Source organism: Hyaena hyaena, unplaced genomic scaffold, assembly GCF_003009895.1.
Source record: "Hyaena hyaena isolate Hyena2069 unplaced genomic scaffold, ASM300989v1 scaffold_4, whole genome shotgun sequence".
Classification (NCBI taxonomy): domain Eukaryota; kingdom Metazoa; phylum Chordata; class Mammalia; order Carnivora; family Hyaenidae; genus Hyaena; species Hyaena hyaena.
The window spans coordinates 4,275,841-4,295,589 of NW_024080636.1; the positions used below are offsets into that span (position 1 = coordinate 4,275,841).

The window sequence follows — 19,749 nt, forward strand, 5'->3', positions numbered from 1 at the left end:
GCGGGGCGGTGGGGGGGCAGGGCACCCCGGGGCCGCAAGTGCAGAGTCGGGGCCCCCACAGCCCCTCTCCGCCAGGACCCGCGTGTGCCTTTCGGACCCACCGAGAAGCGCGGGGACGTCTGAATGGCCAGCCTCTGCTCTGGGACTAGAGCCCAGCCCCCCCCGCCGCCCCCTTGCCCCCCCAGCACAGCCCCCTGGACGAGGCTGGCGGCAGCGAAGCTTCCTTCCTCGTGTTCCCACGCCGCCCTCTGCGTCCTTCATCACTAAGCTGCCACTGGGGCCGAGAGCGAGACGACGAGCTGTGAATAATTTGCATCCACGAGAAGAGCTCTCCTGTGGGGGTGCAGGCAGCCCCGCAGCCGCAGTGGCCGCGAGAGCCTTGGGCAGCCGTTACCCCAACCCACTGCCGTCAGTCGTTTGCCTTGTATTCATTCACTCACTCAGTCACTCATTCACTCAGTCACTCATTCACTCAGTCACTCATTCACTCAGTCACTCATTCCTTCAGTCACTCATTCATTCATTTATTCACTGATTCATTTATTCACTGATGCATTCACCCATTCATTCACCCAGTCACCCATTCATTCACCCAGTCACCCATTCATTCACCCATTCACCCATTCATTCACTCATCCATCCATTCATTTATTTACTGATTCATTCACACATTCACTCACTCATTCACTCATTCCCTCACCCATTCATTCATTCATTCACTCATCCACTCATTCATTCACTCACCCATTCATTCATTCACTCACCCATTCATTCATTCACTCATTCGTTCATTTACTCAATCATTCACTCACCCATTCATTTCACTTATTCACTCATTCATTCCTTCACTCCCTCATTCGTTCACTCATTCACTCACCCATTCATGTATTTACTGATTCATTCACCCATTCATTCATCCACTCACTCATTCATTCCCTCATTCAGTGAATACAGCTCTTGGTGTGTGCAAGGCCCCGCCGTGGGGTACAAAGGCACAGATGATGTCCGTCTGGCGGGGAGCACAGACAAGTCAGTGGGGAGGAGGCCCCGATGGGGTCAGCTGGGGTGCTCCCAGGGAGCTGAGGGGACTTCGTCTAAGTGAGGCCCCTCCCCACCTCTGTCCTCCTCTGGGCCCTGGTCGCTGGTGCCTTGATCTTAGGTTTTTTCTTTGCCACGGGCCGGCCCTCCAGTGACCCCTCTGCTGCCCCTAACATGCTCTCTTACTCTCTGCTCTTCCTTCTTTGTCAGCTCTGTTTAGCCGTCTCTCTTTCCTGCTACACCCCCTCCCCACCCCGTGGGAAGGGCTGAGTCTCACCCTCACCCCAATGCCCTACTTCTCAATTTTTTGAAAATTACCTTTAGTTCAAGGGCTTGATTTACTTTGGGTTTTAGACACAGGATTTTAAAAAAAGATTGTGGGGTCACCTGGGTGACTCTGTTAAGCGTCCGACTTTGGCTCAGGTCATGATCTCGCAGTCTGTGAGTTCGAGCCCCACATCTGTCTCTGTGCTGACAGCTCAGAGCCTGGAGCTGCTTCGGATTCTGTCTCCCTCTCTCTCTGCCCCTCCCTTGCTCACTCTCTGTCTCTCTCAAATATAAATAAACATTAAAAAAAACTTTTAAATAAATAAATTTTTAAAAAATTTAAAAATTGTGGTTAAAAAAATTAAAAATATTGTGGTAACATATACATAAGATAAAATTTACTATTGCAATCTTTTTTTTAAGTTGATTTATTTATCTCGAGAGAGACAGAGAGAGCATGAGCAGGGGAGGGGCAGAGAAAGAGGGAGACCGCGAAGATCCCAAGCAGGCTCCCTGATGTCAGCACAGAGCCCGATGCGGGGCTCAAACCCATGAACCCGTGAGATCGTGTCCTGAGCCAAAACCCAGAGTCGGACGCTTGACCGACTGAGCCCCCAGGCGCCCTGCTGCCACCACTGTAACATGGACAGTCTCATGGTGTTCGTTCCGTTCCGCGTGCTGTGCCGCCACCACCATCGGTTCCCAGGACCCTTCACCTTGACACTCCGTCCCCGCTAAGCTCTCAGCCCCCACCCCTGCAGCCCCTGATGACCACCGTCCTACTTTTCATTGTATGACTGTGGCCCCTCTGGGGACTCACACAAGGTCTCTCCATTGTCACACAAGTGGAATCATGCAGGCTTGTCCGTCCGTGTCGGGCTCATCTCATGGCGTGTGACGTCCTCGGGGCTCATCCGCGCTGTGGCTCCGGGTCAGAGTCTCCCGTGCGTACGTGGGGATCGGCCACGTTAGTCCGGCCCCGTTGACGGGTGCTTGGGTCGTTTCTGCCTTCAGAGACGGGCTTCTGCGACTCCACCATTATTCACCGAGTATTACCGTGCGCGATGCTTCTAGAACAAAGGCTCCTGTTTCGCATCTCGCTTTCAGGTTACATGGAAACTACGACTTTCAGTTGCCGGAAGGTGTTTTCAGCTGCAGGTCTGCCTGCACAGACTCGGCAACTCGAGGGCCAGCGATCGGCAGCCGTGAGGCTCCCAGGGGAGGGTCAAGGTCCAGGTTCTAATAGTTCTTGACACTAAACACTTAAACAGCACTGATGATTGAACAGTCTTTTCAAGCCTTGCGTTTTACCGATTCCCTTGTTTGAAATTTTGACGGTCTTAAGATAATTTGCCGACACGGTGGCCCTTCACGTCTTAACACTTCTGATTCAAGAGCGTAATTGGCTCACAGCTGCTCAGCCTCTGATCTCCGTCTGTCACAAACCACGGGAGGCCCGGCAGGTGGGTGATCCCGGAACACGCTTTACCCCGCGAGCCGGGACCCCGAACGCATCACCGGTCAACGGCACTGTTTTTAATGGATGCTCCCGCTCCGAGTACCTGCTTTCTCAATCCCGACCTCCTCTCACTAGTTCCGTGATCAGTTCTCCTCGCTCCACGTAAACAGCCATTTTTAAAAAAATGTTTATTTTTGAGAGAGAGAGAGACAGAGCATGAGCAGGGGCGGGGCAGAGAGAGAAGGAGACACAGAATCCGAAGCAGCTCCAGGCCCTGAGCCGTCAGCACAGAGCCCGACGTGGGGCTCGAACCCAGGAGCAAGATCATGACCTGAGCAGAAGTCAGACGTGTGACTGAGCCCCCGCCGGGCGCCCCCGGTTATTTGTTGCACTGACGGATAGAAAGGCAAAGTTCGCATTAGTCATTTCCCCTTGACAGAGGGTTTGGAGATGAAAAGGTGGGCTTCCATAAAGGCTCATGTGTACATGTAAGCGGTACGCGTGTATACACATATCTGTAAAACACACACACACGCATGCACGGATGTGGGTTTTATAGGTTGTTGATGCAGTTCCCTTGCCATTGGGACGCACGCCCCGCGGGACAGGTCTTTGTTTTGTTCTGAGTGTGGCCCAAGGTCTGGGGTCACGCTTTTCCACCCCAGGGATGACACACAGCAGGAAGACGCTGCCGCCCGGTTCGCGAGATGCTCTGTCGTGCGGCCGGACGCCACCGTGGTTTATGTAACCAGGATGCACATTTAGGTGGTTCCTATTTTCCAAAAAGACAAGCTATGTTGCAACATACTTCTACCTTATATAATAGCACAGAAAGTTTCATAGAACAAAATACGTAAGTAAGAAGTGGGATTGTTACCAACCCACTCTTGGAGGTGCTAAGTTAAAGAGGCATCTGCAACACGAAGGAAGGTTCTGTGTACTTCCTCGGAGTTCAGAACAACAGGATCTGAATCCTGGCCGCCTGGTAGACAGGGAGGTTTGGAGGGACCATCGCCATTACCACTGTTCGGGCTTTCTGGCTAAAATGCGCAGTGAAGATCCGGTCTGGGTTTGGGCTTAAACCCAGTCAGCTCCCGAACCTGGCCCAACGCCTGTTTCGGTATGCGTGTGAGCTAAGAACGGATTTGCGTTTTTAAAATGTTTTGGGGAAAAAACGATCGAAAGAAGACTCTTTTGTGACAGGTGAAAAGGATAGGGAATGTAAATTTCTGGGCACATAAATAAAGTTTTATTGGAACGCAGCCACGCACATTTGCTGAGGTATCGGCCCTGCCTTCAGGCTACAACGGCAAAGTTGAGGAGCAGCGACAGGCTGTGTGGGCTGCAGAGTTGAAGTTACCCACTGTCTGGCCCCTCACAGACCCCTGTCCTATACCACCGTCTTTCCCAGATCCAGCGATGTTCTCGTGATGCCGTGGTGGCCGAGTCAGCTCCCTCCAGTAGCCAGGAGGAAGTGGGTAGAGCCCCACCCTCACCATCCACCCCCTCACCCAAAGCACGGCTGTCACTCCCCTCATCGCTCCCAAGTTAGGTGGGAGGAGGAAAGCAAAGCCTTTTATTGTGTAGACAGATGATACATATATAAGGCAAGTTAATAGTGAAAGAAATTCAGACTAAGGTGTGAATGTCTAATAGGCCTCTGTTCTCCCACCCATGTAAAAGGTGCTGGCAGTTTTCAAGGTTGAAGCTTACTCCCTAAAAGTTTGGGGGAAGTCTTTCTTGAGGGGAGTGCCTAATCTTTCAGGGGGCCTTACCAGCTCCCCTCCCCGGAAGGAATCACTAACTCAGTGCCAACCTCTCGCCCTCTCCTCCTCTGTAAACCGTTTTCAGGAACAAAGTGAGTATGTAGTTTAATTTGCCTACTATGCAAAATGAAACCTCAGAGGAGTTGCTAATAAATGGAAATCCAACTTCCCTTGTTTCAAACTTTGCTGATGTTTCCCAAATCACCAAGTAACAGGCTGCCTGCTGCTCACAGCGGTCCGTGATTCAGGTTTCACTCCCCTGCGGTATGGGAGAGCGCGTCACGGCCACAGGCTTTAAATTCCAGGCGAGGGTGGTCATCTTCTCACGCTCCGAGCGTCCGCGGCGCACATCACACGCTTCTCTCCCGCCAGCTCTCTCCATCAGCAGACGGACGGAACCGCACTTCCAAACGGCAACTTGAGAGATGGCGCGTAGGCGAGTTTGAAGACGCTGCCCCAGGGAGCCGGAGGGTCGCACGCGACGCAGAACCTGGGGCAGAGACAGCACTGTCTCCGTCCTGAAGTACTGACTCCCTGCGCTTCCCTACACGCTTCTGACGCCCACGACCCACCGCTAGGAGGTTTGAAAATGAGCAACACACGAAAATGTTTCACAGGCTCCATACGCCCTTGGACGAGTTCCCTTCCCTCCTCCGAAGAGCTAAGGGCTGTTTTTCGGTTTTTGAAAGACAAGCACTTCTTTTTAGTTCTCTGGAAGGGCAGTAGGGGAAAGCGCAAAGCTTTAAAATCCTGTTTAAAGCTCGTAGAGCTGAGCCACCGCGGTGCCTTGAGAGGCACGTTTTTAAGGAATGGAACCCCAAAGCCAGCGAGGTGAAGAACTCAAATTATCTTGCCCACTGGTACCATTGATTTAGTTTCTTTTCCCCCAAGACTTTACGGACGGATAAGTGACATACAGGAAGAGGCACGAATCCTCGGCAGGCTGGGTCTACACCCGCGTGGCAGGCTGGGTCTACACCCCGTGACTACCATCCACACCAACACGTGGAACGTGTGTGTTGCCAGGTGTTTCCCGGTGCCCGCATCCAGGCCAGTCCCTCGCCCCTGGGGGAACCACCCCATCATGGCTAACAGGCCCCTGTTCTTGAACTTCAGATAAGTGGATCCCCTCCTGTGCATTCTTGCCTCTCAACAGAATGTTCTGGAGACTCCGCTCCATCGCTCGTTTTGCTGACTCGGTAGTATTCCGCTGTGCGAATGTTCCAGTCTGTTCTTCGATCGTCTTGTCTCATTATTCCCAAGGCTCTTCGGTTTGCTGCCGCTGAAGCGTCGGGACAAATGACCTCTGTTTGCACTGGCCGCCGCCTGTGCGCGGATGGGAGAGACAGCGAGGATGTCGGGAAAACATGGAAGGGCAGTGGCGGAGAGCGCGCTCGCAGCGAGGGGCCCAGACCGGCCGGGAAATGGCCCGCGCCCGTGCAGTGCTCGTGCCCTGTCCTTAACTAAGCTTATAAGGAACCAACCTCTTTGGAAGCCAAACTTCACGCAAATCAAATGGTTTTCTTTTCTAGGGGCAGCTGCGTGTCCTCTGATTTTCGTAATTCTTCTCCCAACGTAGAATGTATGCAGAGCACCGGCGCGGCCGCTGCGTGTGCCACGTGCCGAGGAGAGGAAGGCTGAGCCGGTGAGTGTGGGAGCTGAGATCACGTTTCTGCGTCTTGCGAAATCCTCTCTTTTTAATCAAAAACCAACACTTGCCCCTTTTCAAGTGAATATCGGCATTTGCTGCTCTGTACGGCGATTTGGAAAGCGGTTTTGGTTAGGCTACCCCGGTGGGAATGCTGGATGGAATCCACCGGCCAGGAGGGAAGCAGAGTTTTGGGGGGTTAGATCACTGCCCCTCCTTCATCTAGCCCGGAAAAAAAGCCGAATTATTCCCCAGCCGTTTAGTCAACCTTCGATTGTTATTTGTGGCACACACACTAGACAAGCTGTTACAACTAACACAATCGTTTAAAATCATCTTCAGGGGTGCCTGGGGGGCTCAGTCAGTTAAGCATCCGACTTCGGCTCAGGTCATGATCTCTTGGTTCATGGGATCGAGCCCTGTGTCGGGCTCTGTGCTGACAGCTCAGAGCCCGGAGCCTGTTTTGGATTCTGTGTCTCCCTCTCTCTCTGACCCTCCCCTGCTCACGCTCTCTCTCTCAGAAATAAATAAAACATTAAAAAAAATTTTTTTAAATCATCTTCAAAACTGCATTTCATAAGAGATCACCCTTTTCTCCTAGCCCCAAACCCATGAGGAAGATGGTGTGTGTGAACACACCTGTTGTCTCCCCACAGGAAAGGGGATGATTATAAACAAGACAGACCTCGTCACTCTGCATGGATTTCTTGGTCATAAGTACCATGCCTGCATTTAAAACATGATTCTGTTTTTATACAAATGATTCCTACAAAACTCCAGGAACCCTACTGTCCTGCTCTTACAGCTGGGAATCGCCTGGTTGTAGTGAGGGCCCCTGCTGGGAACAGGTGGGCCAGGTGTCTTCTAGAGAGATCTGTTCATGGTGTAATAACATTTTTAAAAGCAGGATCCCACCTGCAGCGTTCAAAGTAGCAGTGACCAAGCAGAAACTAAATTCTGTGTGTGCTAGGAAGCCGGACCTGCTGATGAAATACTCAAATAACTGATAATTTACTGGGGGCGGGGAGGGGAGGGGGCACAGGACTGTACCCTCTGCCCCCAGGTCACGCGGCCCAGGAGCACAGCTCTGCTCCCTGTTCCTTCCCACGGCCACCTTTCCGCTCACCGGGGCCGGTGGTGGGTGTGCTGGGGGCAGCGGGAGGGTGGGGGGTACTGTGGGCCCCTCAAAGCGGCATCGGACATCTTACAGGCGCACCTCCCTAGAACAAACCGTCGGTTCTGTGCACCAGAGTCTCAAAGGGGCCAGAGCCCCCTGCCCCCTCCCTCCAGCATCCAGAGAGCACTGTCTAGCCCTGACTAGGCCATGACCCCACTGGGATGCCAATAACCGAGTTCACAACCTTTCTGTGTTTTCTCCAGCTCGGTTACAGACACCCCTCCCCCCAACTGGGTTGATGGAAGCCTCTGTGACCTCTGACCCTAACCCTGACCCCCAGTTATTATCCAAGTGTTGTGGTTTCAACCCTGAGAACTCATTCCAGTCTGGTCCCTTCCCTCCACCACGGCCTCCAAGGCCCTGACCTGGCCCGTTTCAGTGGCTTGTGAATTCCTCTCTGGCCCTCGTCTCTGCTTCCATCTGTCAATCAGTTTTCCCATCCATCCGACGTGTCAGGTCTCTACTCGGACCCCCTCAGCGGCTCGGGGTTCCTTGAACGTGGCCTTGATCTTGTTCCCTCCGCCCCCAACGCTCAGTCCACACCCTGCTATGTGCCTTTCTGTCTCGTCATGCACGCTCCCAGGAGCCTGTTACTTATATCCTCTCGGCGTCCAGCCCCCCTTCTGCCTGCGGAGGCCTCTCTCCCTTTACTGAACGGAGGCAGAAGGTTCTCCCCCACCTCGCGGGGTTCCCAACAGCAGGACCCATTGGTTCTGTGTCACTGCAGGTCAAGCGTGCTCCCCTGGAGGGCAAGCTCTGCCCTCGGGGTCGGTCTTTGCCCTCCCAGCGGGCGGACAGGGCCTGGTACCCGCTCAGGTAACCCCAGGTGTTAGAAGTGCTGCAGGCGCTGAGCGGGCACACGGGGGGGGGGGGGGGGGGGGGGGGGGGGTGTGTCAGCCTCAAGCCACACTTGCCACCCGACTCTCCTGCCCTTCCCAGGCCCACCCCCTCTGACACCCCCCCCCCCAGCCCAGCAGGAAACAGCCCTAACTCCTGTTCACTCCCCTCCTAAGTCACGACCCCGGGTTGGTGGCCCTCGCCCCAGGCTGGGCCTTACACCTTCACCCACCGTCCAGGTGTCCACCTTGTGGACCCAACTCCGATCACGTCATCCCAGTCTGAAAAGCCTCTCTCGGCCTCCAGCGCTTGCGGGGTCTGCCCTGACCTCTTCTCCCCTCCCTGGGGCCCCATCCTGTCCCCTCCGGCCCCTCTCTTCTCTCTGCCTGAACACTGACCCCGATTCCAGGTCAGCCCTGGAACCCTCACCTCCTGGGAAGCACCCCGAGCTCCCTAGGGCCGAGGAAGGGGTACAGAGGGCGCCCATCGGCCGGCGCGGCCCACCCCACCGCCGCTCCTTAGGGGTGGGGTCCGCCCACTGGGGACCCCCGCCCGGCTCAGCGCAAAAGTTCAACAAGCGAGTCGCGGTCTGGGACGCGCGGCGGCCGCGCTCCCGACCGGAGCCTTGGCACCAGCCCCCGAGATAAAAAGGCCGCCGCGAGCCCTGGGGGGTCTGGCCGCCGCGGCCCCCGAGCCGAGCCCCCCGCCTCCCGGACGGGGGCTCCAGGCGGCGACCGCGGAGCCGGGACGGCGGCGGCCTGGGCGGCCCCGGGGGCGGGCGGGGGCGGGGGCGGGGGTTGGGCGGCGGGGCCGCGCCCTCCGGCCCCTCCCCGGGCGAGCGGGCGGCGGCGGCGGCGACCCGGGCGGCTCCCACTCGCGCTGCGCCCGCCGGCGGCCCATGTCGTCCGCGCCGCGGCGCTCGCCCCCCCCGCGGCCCCCCAGGATGAAGAAGGACGAGTCGTTCCTGGGCAAGCTCGGCGGCACGCTGGCGAGGAAGAAGAAGGCCAGGGAGGGTGAGTGCGCCGGCCGCGCAGGCGTCCCCGCCCCCCGCCGGGTCCCCGCGTCCCCGCCCCTCCCCCCCACGCCGGGTCCCCGCCCCTCCCCCCCACGCCGGGTCCCCGCGTCCCCGCCCCGCCGGGCCCCGCAGCGGGTGGCTCCCGGGCACGCGCGCTCCGCTGCCCGGACCCCGCGGGCCCGCGCGGCGCGCCGCCGTGACCTTCAGGAGAGGCCTTGACCCTCACTTGCTCCTTCCTCCTCTCGGGCCCTTTAAACGCCGGCCGGGGGCACGTGGGCGAGCCTGGCCGGGAGCGGAAGGCGGCCGTGGAGCCGAGTCGGGGTCGGGGGCCCTGGGGGGGCCCTGCGGCGCGCACGCGGGCTGGAGTCGCCCCCCACCCAGACCGCCTGCGGGTCGCCCGCTCGTAGCCGTGCGTGGCCACCGTCCGTCCGCTGGGCACGGGCCGGGCCCGCTTGGTGTTTTGGGTGCGGGGGACGCCGCCCCCGCCCTAGAGCCAGGAGGAAGGAAGGGGGCGCCGAGTGCGCCGGTCAAGGGGGGGGTGGGGGCTGCGACCTAGGGCTCCCCTCCCCCTTCTGTGCCGAGGAAGGTAATTCCCAAGAACTATCTGCCTCCTCTTACATTTTAAAAGTTTTTTGGAGCCGCAGGGGACTTCTGCCGGCCTGTGCGCCTCAAGTGCGCCGCGGTCCCCAGGGCCTCTAGGAGGAGAGCCTGCATTCCTGAATTTTCCCTTTGTTCTGGCCTGGAGATTCCTCCTCCGGGACGGATCCCGGATGGGCCTGGGTGAGCTGAGCTTACAAAGCAGGGAAGAGGCAGCTGTGATAAGGCGGGGGGGGGGCTCAGGCTGATTGCGAGAGAGGGGTGTGTCCACTGATCTCCTGAAACCCCCTGAGGCCGACTTACCCCCAGAAAGCCTGTGGTGTCCCCCTCACATACCCCAAGGATGCATACACGCAGGGCACTGTAACCCCGTAAATTTCCTCTGGGACTGGGATGCGGGTATAACCAGGGACAGGGGGCACTTTCCCCTCTAGGGGATGGGTTCCCTTCAGGGATTTTTGTTGAGGTGGGGGTGTTCGGGAAGCTTTTACCAAATTAGATTATTCAGTTCCCTGTAGGTAGGGCCTTGTCACCCTTTAGTGGCTTCAGAATAACCCAGAACAGGACCGGCCACTCCTCTCAAGTCAGACCTCCTCAGTCGCCCACATCGCCCTCAACAAAAGTCATTCCAGGGCCTCAATTACAGGCAGAAGTGACATTTTCTCCCAATTTGTTCATCCTCAGAAGAAGAGACAGCCAAGGTTCTTTTTTTTTTTTTAATTTTTTTTTAAAGCTTATTTATTTATTTTTGGGAGAGACAGAGAGAGTGAGCAGGAGAGGGGCAGGGAGAGGGAGGGAGAGAGAGAATCCCAAGCAGGCTCTGCACTGTCAGCTTGGAGCCCTATGCGGGGCCGAACTCCCAGAACTCACAAACCGTGAGAGTCGGCGCTTAACCGGCTGAGCCCCCAGGCGTCCCCGGCCAAGCTTCTTGCTTTCGGGGAATGCGGAGTCCCTTGTGATAAGTAAACAGAGCCCTGTGTCCCTGAAGGAAACGTGGAAAGTGCCAGCAAGTAGAGAAGGGCTCACAGCAGGTCATGTATGGGTTGAGATCAGAAAGAAGAGCGAAAGACGTCTCTCGCGGAATGGCAAATAGGTGGAATGTTCTGGACTGCTACAGCCTTTTAGGGGGTGACATTTATGCTCCCGGAATCGGAAGAACACAGGCCTGAAGTGATGGACTGGCCGCAAGTTCCGAAGCGAAATGCTTCTCGTCTTTGCTTTTTGGAACTAGCGCGCGTCTAGTAAATTGAGGGCCAGTCTGGTCTGGTGGAAACACACCATGAATCCCGGGGGCCGCAGGCATCCTGTGTTGCAGAGCGGAGACAGGAAGCCGCAGCGATGCTTGTGGTTTGCTGTGGTTGCTGGTGTGTGTGTTATAGGCAGGTGCCTCTGCCTCGGTGCTCCAAGTTGGGGTGCCTGGCATGCTTCGGGGTTCCCCCATGCCAACAAAAGACTGAAAAGCCCTAACTGGGCTCAGATGTAGGAACTGGGGGCGAGGCTGGGCTTGGAAGGGCTTAGTGGCTTCCGACTGCTCTTCTGGGCGGTGGGCAGCATGGAGGCAGAGACCGGATGATGACAGGCGGCCGTGGCTTGGCAGCGCGCCCTTCCGGTCTCCATGCTGTTCCAGCAGTTCGTGAGCCGGGGCGGGACCTGGCCTGGACTTCAGGCCCCTGTGGCATGTCACTCGTTTGCCCACCATGGAGCCACCAGGAAGGGGGTCAGGCACTGCCAGGTGTACGGTGGGTTTCATTTTCCTTTTTGTTACAGTTGGTGGCGGATTCAGGAGCGCGGGTGGCGAGGCGGCCCTGGAAGGGAGGGGGTGTTTCGGGAGGTGAGGCACGCCCCCTCCCCCTCCCAGGCAGAGCTTGTGGCTGTGACAGGGCACAGAGAGACACGTGGAGGTGAGCGTCCTGTCACCTGCGGGGCGAGATCACTTTAGGAAATGCGTCGCCCTGGGGTTTGGAGGAGCCAGTGCAGGAAGTGCCCGGGGCCGAATGCACGGCGTGATTAAGGCTGATGTTCTCTGGGAGGGAACCGCTTGTGTCACGTGGTGGCCCGGTTTAGAAAACAGAACTATGACTAACTGTGGACATCGGAAAGTGTGGGAAGGAAGCCATGAAAAACCCCAAAGCTCCCCGTAGAAGGCCCAGAGGCTTTGGGGAGCAACTTATTAGAAGCCGGTTTGGTTTTGCTGGAGCTGGGCCGAGCAGGCGCAGAGGAGAGACTGCCCACGCCGGGTGCCCCACGCGGCCACGGAGGACCGGGAGGGGGCATCCCAGGGACCGCAGCTGCCAGCTCTGGGGCCAGGATGGCCCTGGACGGACGGGGCTGAATGGAGGCCTCCCGCCCCCATCTGACGACCTGTCCTCAGCCCAGACACCTGTTCCTCGTTCTGAGGAAAGAAAGCATTTATGAAGTTCTTATTCTCTGTTTTTTTTTAATTTGTTTTTGTCAGTGTACTTTCTTAGAGCGGTCAGGTTCACGTTCCCTGACGACCTCTCTGCGGAGTATGCCGACTGGGGAGGTGTCCAGATCTCTGGCTCGTTTTTAATCGAGTTGTTTGATTTCTTACTGTTGAATGCTGAGAGTTCCTTGTGTATTTCAGATGCACGCGAGCCTTTTGTAGATGTTTTTCCCTAGTCTGTGGCTCACCCCTGCTGGTCCTCTAAGCATTTGATGCAGAAGCGTCGATAAATGAGCAAGATTATCGATGGAGACCTCCCACAGGATCTAAATCTAAAGGGATCACGAGGTGGCTGTGGCCTTGAACTGAAGGTTGAAAGTATCAAGTGTCTTACGTAACTTCCAGGAGAAAAATCTCTATACCACCCATCTTTAAGATTTTTTTTAACGTTCATTTTTGAGACAGAGAGACAGAGCATGAGAAGGGGAGGGGCAGAGAGACAGGGAGACACAGAATCTCTGAGTTGTCAGCACAGAGCCGGACACAGGGCTTGAACCCACAAACCATGAGATCATGACCTGAGCCAAAGTTGGACACTCAATCGACTGAGCCACCCAGACGCCCCATACCCCACCAATCTTAATTCTGGTGATCACCCCATCTTTTACGGAGTGATCAGCCACGTTGGTGCTGTGTGGACCCCAGCACGCTGCTTACACACTGCCCTAATAAGAACACCTGGATAGAGATGCTGTGTAATTTGCCCTTCGAGGTAGGAATTTTTAACTCGCTGCAAGTTATATTCAGGGCAGGAATTTCCCTCTCCTTTTATAGCTGAGAAAACACAACCTCACCCAATAGCCACTTCACCCTGGGTTCAGTGCTTCTCAACTGGGGGTGATTCTGCCCCCAGGGGACATTGCAGAGTCTGGGGACACGTCTGGTGGTCACGACTGGGGTTTGGGTGCTGCCGGCATCTAGTGCATGGGGGCCAGGAGCACTGTACGCGTCCCATAACGCAGGGGACAGAGAGCTTGTGCAGGGACAACACAGCAGTGAATTACTGGCCCCAGATGCCCCATCAGAGCGCCCGGGTGGATACCCGGGTGTTTGTTTCAAGAGCTCAAAGGGAAGGAGGAGTAGTCCCAGGTGGTGGGGGCCCTGCTCCAGACCCCTCAGCGCCCCCCCCGCCCCCTAGTAGAGAAGCCCCCGTGGCCACACCGTGAACCTGCCTGGCCTGGGGCTCAGCACCTGGGGCTCTCTGTTCACCTTGACGGGGAGAATCCACACGGCCTCCCGGGGCCCCCCGCACCGGTCACAGGCTCCTGGTGAGCCGGGTCCTGTTGGGGGCAGATTCCCAGAGTGCCAGATGGGTGAGCGCCCCTCCCCAGAAGAAACGACCTTTCCTGAAAGCTCAGAGGAAATGCAGCCAGATCCCCCCAGAGCGGGGAGGGGGACAGCGGAGGGAGGAGGTGCCCCTGACTTCTAGGACCTAAGGACGCAGGTGCTTACCTGGCAGGCTGGGAACTGCGGGTGGGCAGTGATGGCCCCGGCCTGTCCTCAGGAGCTGGTGATCGAGACCTTTGGGGGACGCACATTCTGCTCCTGCTGGAAGAAATGGTCCCCCCTTCTGGCTGAATGCAAAGGGAGGCTGGGGATTTAGCCAGAGGCCAGGGTGGGGTGTGGGGCTTCCCGCCAGGGGCCCTGGAGGAGAACCTAGCGCGGCCCTTTTGGGGAAGTGCAGGCGGTTCATGGTGGCTGGGCTGTGGTGTGGCGCGTGGGTCGCGGTCGGCATTACTTCGGAAAGTCTAGTGCAGGGGGTGGGAGGGCAGCCCCGTGCGGGGGCACTGGTGGGCTTCCCCCAGGCAGTGGGGTGGGTGGGGAGGAATCTGGATTCCCAGACAGTGAGGACAGAGCAGCTGCAGAATTAGTGATGCGCCCGGGTGAGCGGTAGCTTGCAGCCTGTTCAGGACATTTTGCAAACTTGGAAGTGATTTCCAACAGCCCTCGGATTTACTTTTATTTTTAACAGTTTATTTTAAGAGAGAGGAGAGGGAGAGTCCCAAGCAGGGCTCCGCGCGGTCAGCGCACAGCCAGCCCCACGTGCGGCTCACATTCACGAACTGTGAGATCATGACCAAGCTAAAATCAAGAGTCAGACGCTTAACCGACTGAGCCACCTGAGCGTCCCTGATTTACCTTAAACATAAAAATGGAATCGTGTCTTTCTTTGTGGCAACATACAGGAAAAGGCCTTGTGATGAGTTTTGTCTCTTCGGCCAGGGAGGCAGGACTCTTAGAATTCGTGGTCCGTCCAGACAGTCACGTGACCACCTTGCTGATCTGTCGGACCCCTTAGAACATTAACCGCAGGTCATGTTTAAGGTCGGTGGGTCTCCTCATCGATGAGAAGGGAAAGAGACTGAGGAGGCATGTGAGGAGGTGAGGACCAGGGCCATGCACATGGTGGGTTCTAGAATGGTCTATGGTAAGAGAAGCCAGGTAGGGCCCTTCTTCTCTGAAGAACCTGCCTCCGAGGAGAAGAGCGACTCCACACCCTTTGCTCCAAAGACAAAATGCCTCTTCTTTGTGCCGCTTCTGTGCCTGGAGGGGGGGAAGGGGCAGCTCCCGGTCGGAGAGGAAATGCACTGTCTGCTCGTCTGCGACTCTGTCCAGCTCCTGGATTGCAACAGATTCCTTAGGGAGGTGGGGTGGAAATCACTGGAAACAGCGGTGCTGTGTTTCCTCTCTCTGGCCCAGAGGAAGTGGGTTTCAGGGGAGCTTTTGGTGTGGCTTTGTAAAGTTTCCTTTCATTATTATCCTGCTCGCAATCTTCAAACCCAGCATTTCGCTTGTTTGTTCCCCGAGTCGTGGGGGTGTGGAGTGGCCTGGGGGAGGGGTGGTTTTTTACAAGAGAAACACACGTAGGCATGTCTGCTTGTACCAGACCCGGCTTCCCCCTCCCCTCCCCCGGTGGCCCGTTAACATCTCTTGGAATCCTTGCTTCCGTAAGAGATGGAAACTGTGACTCTGAGCCCACAGCGGCGGCTTTTATGTTCCTTACTTTCCTGTGCAGAGACGGGCTCTTTAGGAACAGCTGACTCTGTGTGGTTTTCGCAGCATCCTGGCCCTTCCTGCTGGGTCCCCAAAGAGTCGTCGCCTTGGCAACCCCCCCACTCATCAGAGGAGCTCTGCTCTGAATTCCTGTCTCAAGTCCCCGGAGTTCATAGTTACCGCACATCCCGAACTTGCTTTGCCGCAGTTCTCCCTCTCCGGTCATCAGAATAATTAAGGGATGTTTATACGATGTAAGCGGGTAAGTGCTTGCTGGGGGCCGTTGTTAAGCGCTCCGTGTGATCCATTTCCACCCCCCGTGAGGTTGGCAGGGGGCAGGTAGGTACCTTTACCTGTTTCCCAGTTTCCAAATAGCGGTTCCGTCACATAAAAGACACACCCTGGGGAAGCAGGTTTCCTCTTCCGCGTCAGCTCTAGCTTTTTAGGTCTCGGATGCAAAACAGCTTTACTTGCTGGTGATTCTGTTTGCTGTTTACCATATTATGCAGAGGCTGAAACAACAGATTGGGAAGCTTCGGAATACATTGTGAACGTGTTGACTCGGTGGTGTTGATCTGCTCGTCCACACTACTTGCTGTTGGGGTGAAGAGCGCACAGTGTGGAATGCACTCAATCCGAGAGGTTTTTGGCGGCTTTTGCATCATTGAGCTGCTTCTCAGCCCCACGGCTTTCCGGCTGTAATTAAGAGCGGAGTGCGCAGCAGGCTCTGGCACCTTCGGGGGGGCGGGGGGCTTGTGCACCTGGGAGGCGCCGGATGGGCCCTGCAAAGCCGGCGGGGTCCTTTTCTACCACCTCTGAGTGGGGGGGGCCGTGGGAACCCCTCCGAGGGTCCGTGGTTCGAGCTCTGGGGCTCCTCTTCCTCACTCGTGGGTGGAGAAGTGAAGGGGGGTAGCACTCCAGGGGCTTGGCTTTTCCTCTGAGACGCAGTGTGTTTGTTCCAGGGGGAGGCGGCGGGCAGGGGGGGCGCAGATCACCGCCTGCACCCCGTCTCATCGCTGAGCCTCTGTCCTCACGGGACCACGTGGAGTGCGGTGGCACTGGCCCTTGGGCCGTGTGGGGATGACAGGCCGAAGGGGGGAAGTCTCACCAGCCGTTGAGGGCGTGCCCAGGAAGTGTTAGTCAAGGATGATGTCGCGAGTGAGGGCGGTGACCCGGGAGCCCGTTAGGGGCAGCGCTGGGGTGGCAAGGCGGCTTCGCTTGAGAGCAGACTCCGCCGCACGTATGATGGCTGCCTGCTCCTTGCTGGGTTGGGAAGGGTTCTGAGGCTGTGTGCGGGCCCAGGGGGAAAGAATCCTGGGACTGATCAGTCCAGCCTGCGCTGTACACGGGGGGCTTCATTCCTTAGCGATGTCATCCCCTGCAGAGAAGCCTCTTCCCGCTGCCCCATTGGGTCCTGTACGGCCTCAGCTGCCCTGGCTGCTTCTTTCTCACTGTGTATCCACGCAGCAGCTAGTTAGCTGTTGGTAACAAAGTAACATAAGTCCTTCACAAAATATGCATTTGAGGATTGCTGGTGTTGGGCTTGTTCTCCGGGCCCACGGCGTCCAGGAAGCACAGCACACGCGCGTTTGAGGTGTGCACTGCAGGGAAATGCCAAGTTCCTCGTGTTTCCCGAGCAGCTGGTATCGCCGGGACCCTGGGTGGGGAGGTCAGCTCGGGTGGGCGTCGGGAGGGATGCGCCTCCGCCTGGGTCCCTCATGGGACTTCCTTGCCAGCCTGGAGACCTAGAACAGTAGGCAAACTCTACACGGTTTAATGCTTTTGTGTTAGTAGTTGAAAGGAGACGGATTTGAGCTTAGGCATTTTTTTATTATTATGTTTTTAATGCTCATTTATTTTAGAGACAGAGCATGAGCAGGGGAGGGGCAGAGAGAGAGGGAGATACAGAATCGGAAGCAGGCTCCAGGCTCCGAGCTGTCAGCACAGAGCCCAACGTGGGGCTCGGACCCACCAACCATGAATAGATCATGACCTGAGCCAAAGTCGGACGCTTAGCTGACTGAGCCGCCAGGGCACCCCGTGAGTTTAGGCATTTTGAAATGACTGTTCTTGGTTGGGGTCTTTGAACCTTGGCTTGTTAGTCGCCAGAATCCGTCACAAACGTTGGTTGCCCGTAAGCAAGGCCATCTTAATAGTTTTTTATGCCTACTTTATTTAAAAAATTTTTTAAATTTATTTTCTTAGAGAGAGAAAACAAGTGAGAAAGGGCAGAGACAGAATCCCACATGGAAACCCCACATGGGGCTCAAACTCATGACCTGAGCTGAAGTCGGGAGTTGGACGCTTCACTGACTGAGGCCCCCAGGCGCCCCTATGCCTGTTGTTTTAAAAACATATATACTTTTGTATTTCATCTGAAAAATTGTAATTCCAAAGGATCTAGGCTTTGCTGTCATAGTAAGTTTTTAAGAAGTGAAGGAGGGGACAGACGTCCCCTGACTCCTGACTTAGGCGGAGCTTGCCTGAACCCAGCCCCCCCAGGAAGTGGCTGCCGGTCGCAGGGACCCTTGGCTGCTGCCGGTGTTTGGAGCCTGCTTCCCCTCACCATGGAGCCAGACGCTGCAGGTCCCGCTTTGTGGACGGAGCACCCTTGTGGCGGCCTGGGGAGAGGGGGCCACCGGGCTGGTACGGATGGGATTTAAGGGAACTCTTCCCCCAAAGCCTCTCTTGAAGTCTTCCTCTCTCTCTTTTTCTCCTACTTATTATTATTTTTTTTATTTTTAATTATTTCTGAGAGAGAGAGAGACAGTGTGAACAGGGGAGGGGCAGAGAGAGGGAGACACAGAATCCGAAGCAGCTCCAGGCTCTGAGCTGTCAGCAGAGAGCCTGATGCGGGGCTCGAACCCACGAACCGCGAGATCATGATCTGAGCCAAAGTTGGAGGCTCAACCGACTGAGCCACCCAGGCGCCCCTATTTTGAAAATACTCTTTCAAAGTAAGTCCCGAACGGATCCATACGTGATATATACAGGCTGATAGAGGATCATCAGGGGGCATGTGAGGGCAAGAATATAAAAGAAGAATTAAACAGGAAGAAAAGCCAGAATGGGGTCTCTGGCGACCTCGTTGGGCCCTTGTAATGGCCCAGGCATGGCGCTGCATCCGCCCGTCTCCTGCTCACACAGAGCGGGGCAAGCGGGTGCCGTGTGCTTATACCCATTGTGCAGATGAGCGGACGGGCTCAGGGAAGTGCGGTCCGTAGCAGAGGTCGTGCCCCCAGCCGGGGAGATTAAAACCCCGGTAGCCCGGAGAAGTGAGTCCGCTGAGAATCATTTTCCCAGCTGGCTCACCGTAAAAGCCGCTTTCTGCTCTGGCGCTTGAGAGGCTCTCAGCCGTGGTGGCAGGAAGGTGATGGCCATTCTGTGCTGGACGGGCTTGTTGCTTTTACAGAAAGAAGACAGGCCGCGGGCGGCTGCAGTGCCCACCCTTCCTGCCAGCCCCCTCCCGCCTCCCCGATTCCCCCCTGCCTGGGGGCCCCTCACCAACGCTGCCCCTCTGCCCCTTCGCTTCACGGATGCCTCCGGCAGGTCGGGGCCCCTTTGTGTGTTCCTGGTGGGGGGAGCTGTTGGCGCAGAGCCCGGCCCCTCCCTGCTGGCCTGCGTCCTAGGCCTCCGATAAGAAATGATCTTCCGCCACTTACCGTGTGTCTCTGTGTATTTGCCAAGTCAGCAGGAAGCGGTCCTTGTAGTGCTTTAGGGCCACAGATCGTGGAGCCCAGCTTCCAAGGGTTGGACCGATCCTGTGGCGCTCTGGGCCTTGACCTTGGGGAGGTACTTCCCAGCCCTGTGCCTCAGTTTCCTCCTTTGCAAAGAGTCCTTACCTCTAGGGTTGTTGATGAGTGAAGTGGGTTGTTAAGTGAAATGATGTGATTTAAACTGGGCCCAGTCAAGCCATAGGGCGGGAGAGAATATCCCTTGGATTCTCGTATCTGTTCCCCTGGGGTCACCCACTGTGGTGCTGACAGAAATTCTGATGGGGGGGGAATGAACCCCCCAAGCAGTTCTGTGACACCAGCCGGGTGTCCTGTGATTCAGCTCAATTCAGACACTGTCTACGCAGACAGGGCTCAGCCCCACACACCTGTCCCAGCCTGCCAGGCGCAAGCCCGGGGCCTCACTGGTGCTTCGGAGCCACGGCTGCAAATCAGGGGTTCCCAAGACCCCTCCTTGGGTCCCCTTAATTTGCTCGCACCAGAGAAACGTTCTACTCCCCAGATCACGGGCTCGCATGCAAGGGTCACTCAGGAGCCGCCGCACAGAGGAGATGCAGAGGGTGCCAGGGGGGTGGGTGGGCGCCACTGACCCGCACCTGCGCTTGCTCACCAGCCTGGGGGCTTTCCCAAGCCCCTCCTCTTGGGTTTCTATGGAGGCTTCATTGTATAGGCACGATTGATGAAGTCATTGGTCATTGGTGACTGAACCCCGTCTGTTGCCCCAGAGGGTGGGGGGTGGGGCGGGGGTGGGGG

General features: G+C 56.7%; 2 protein-coding genes across 2 annotated transcripts in view; one reads left to right on the forward strand and one right to left on the reverse strand.

Moving 5' to 3' along the window:
* The first annotated feature begins 9,044 nt into the window (after positions 1-9,044).
* The window catches only part of PARVB (parvin beta), a 92,136-nt gene continuing 81,431 nt past the window's right edge, over positions 9,045-19,749 (forward strand). The window contains exon 1 of the mRNA XM_039236641.1: positions 9,045-9,205. Coding sequence (XP_039092572.1) covers positions 9,091-9,205 — 115 coding nt within the window. The 5' untranslated portion in view covers positions 9,045-9,090. The remainder of the gene's footprint in view (positions 9,206-19,749) is intronic.
* LOC120234692 lies at positions 10,662-13,970 on the reverse strand. The gene is made up of 2 exons (XM_039236648.1): positions 13,721-13,970; positions 10,662-11,609 (listed from the first exon to the last, which is right to left on the reverse strand). The coding sequence occupies exons 1-2, from the start codon at positions 13,804-13,806 to the stop codon at positions 10,940-10,942; spliced, it is 756 nt and encodes a 251-aa protein (XP_039092579.1). The 5' UTR covers positions 13,807-13,970; the 3' UTR covers positions 10,662-10,939.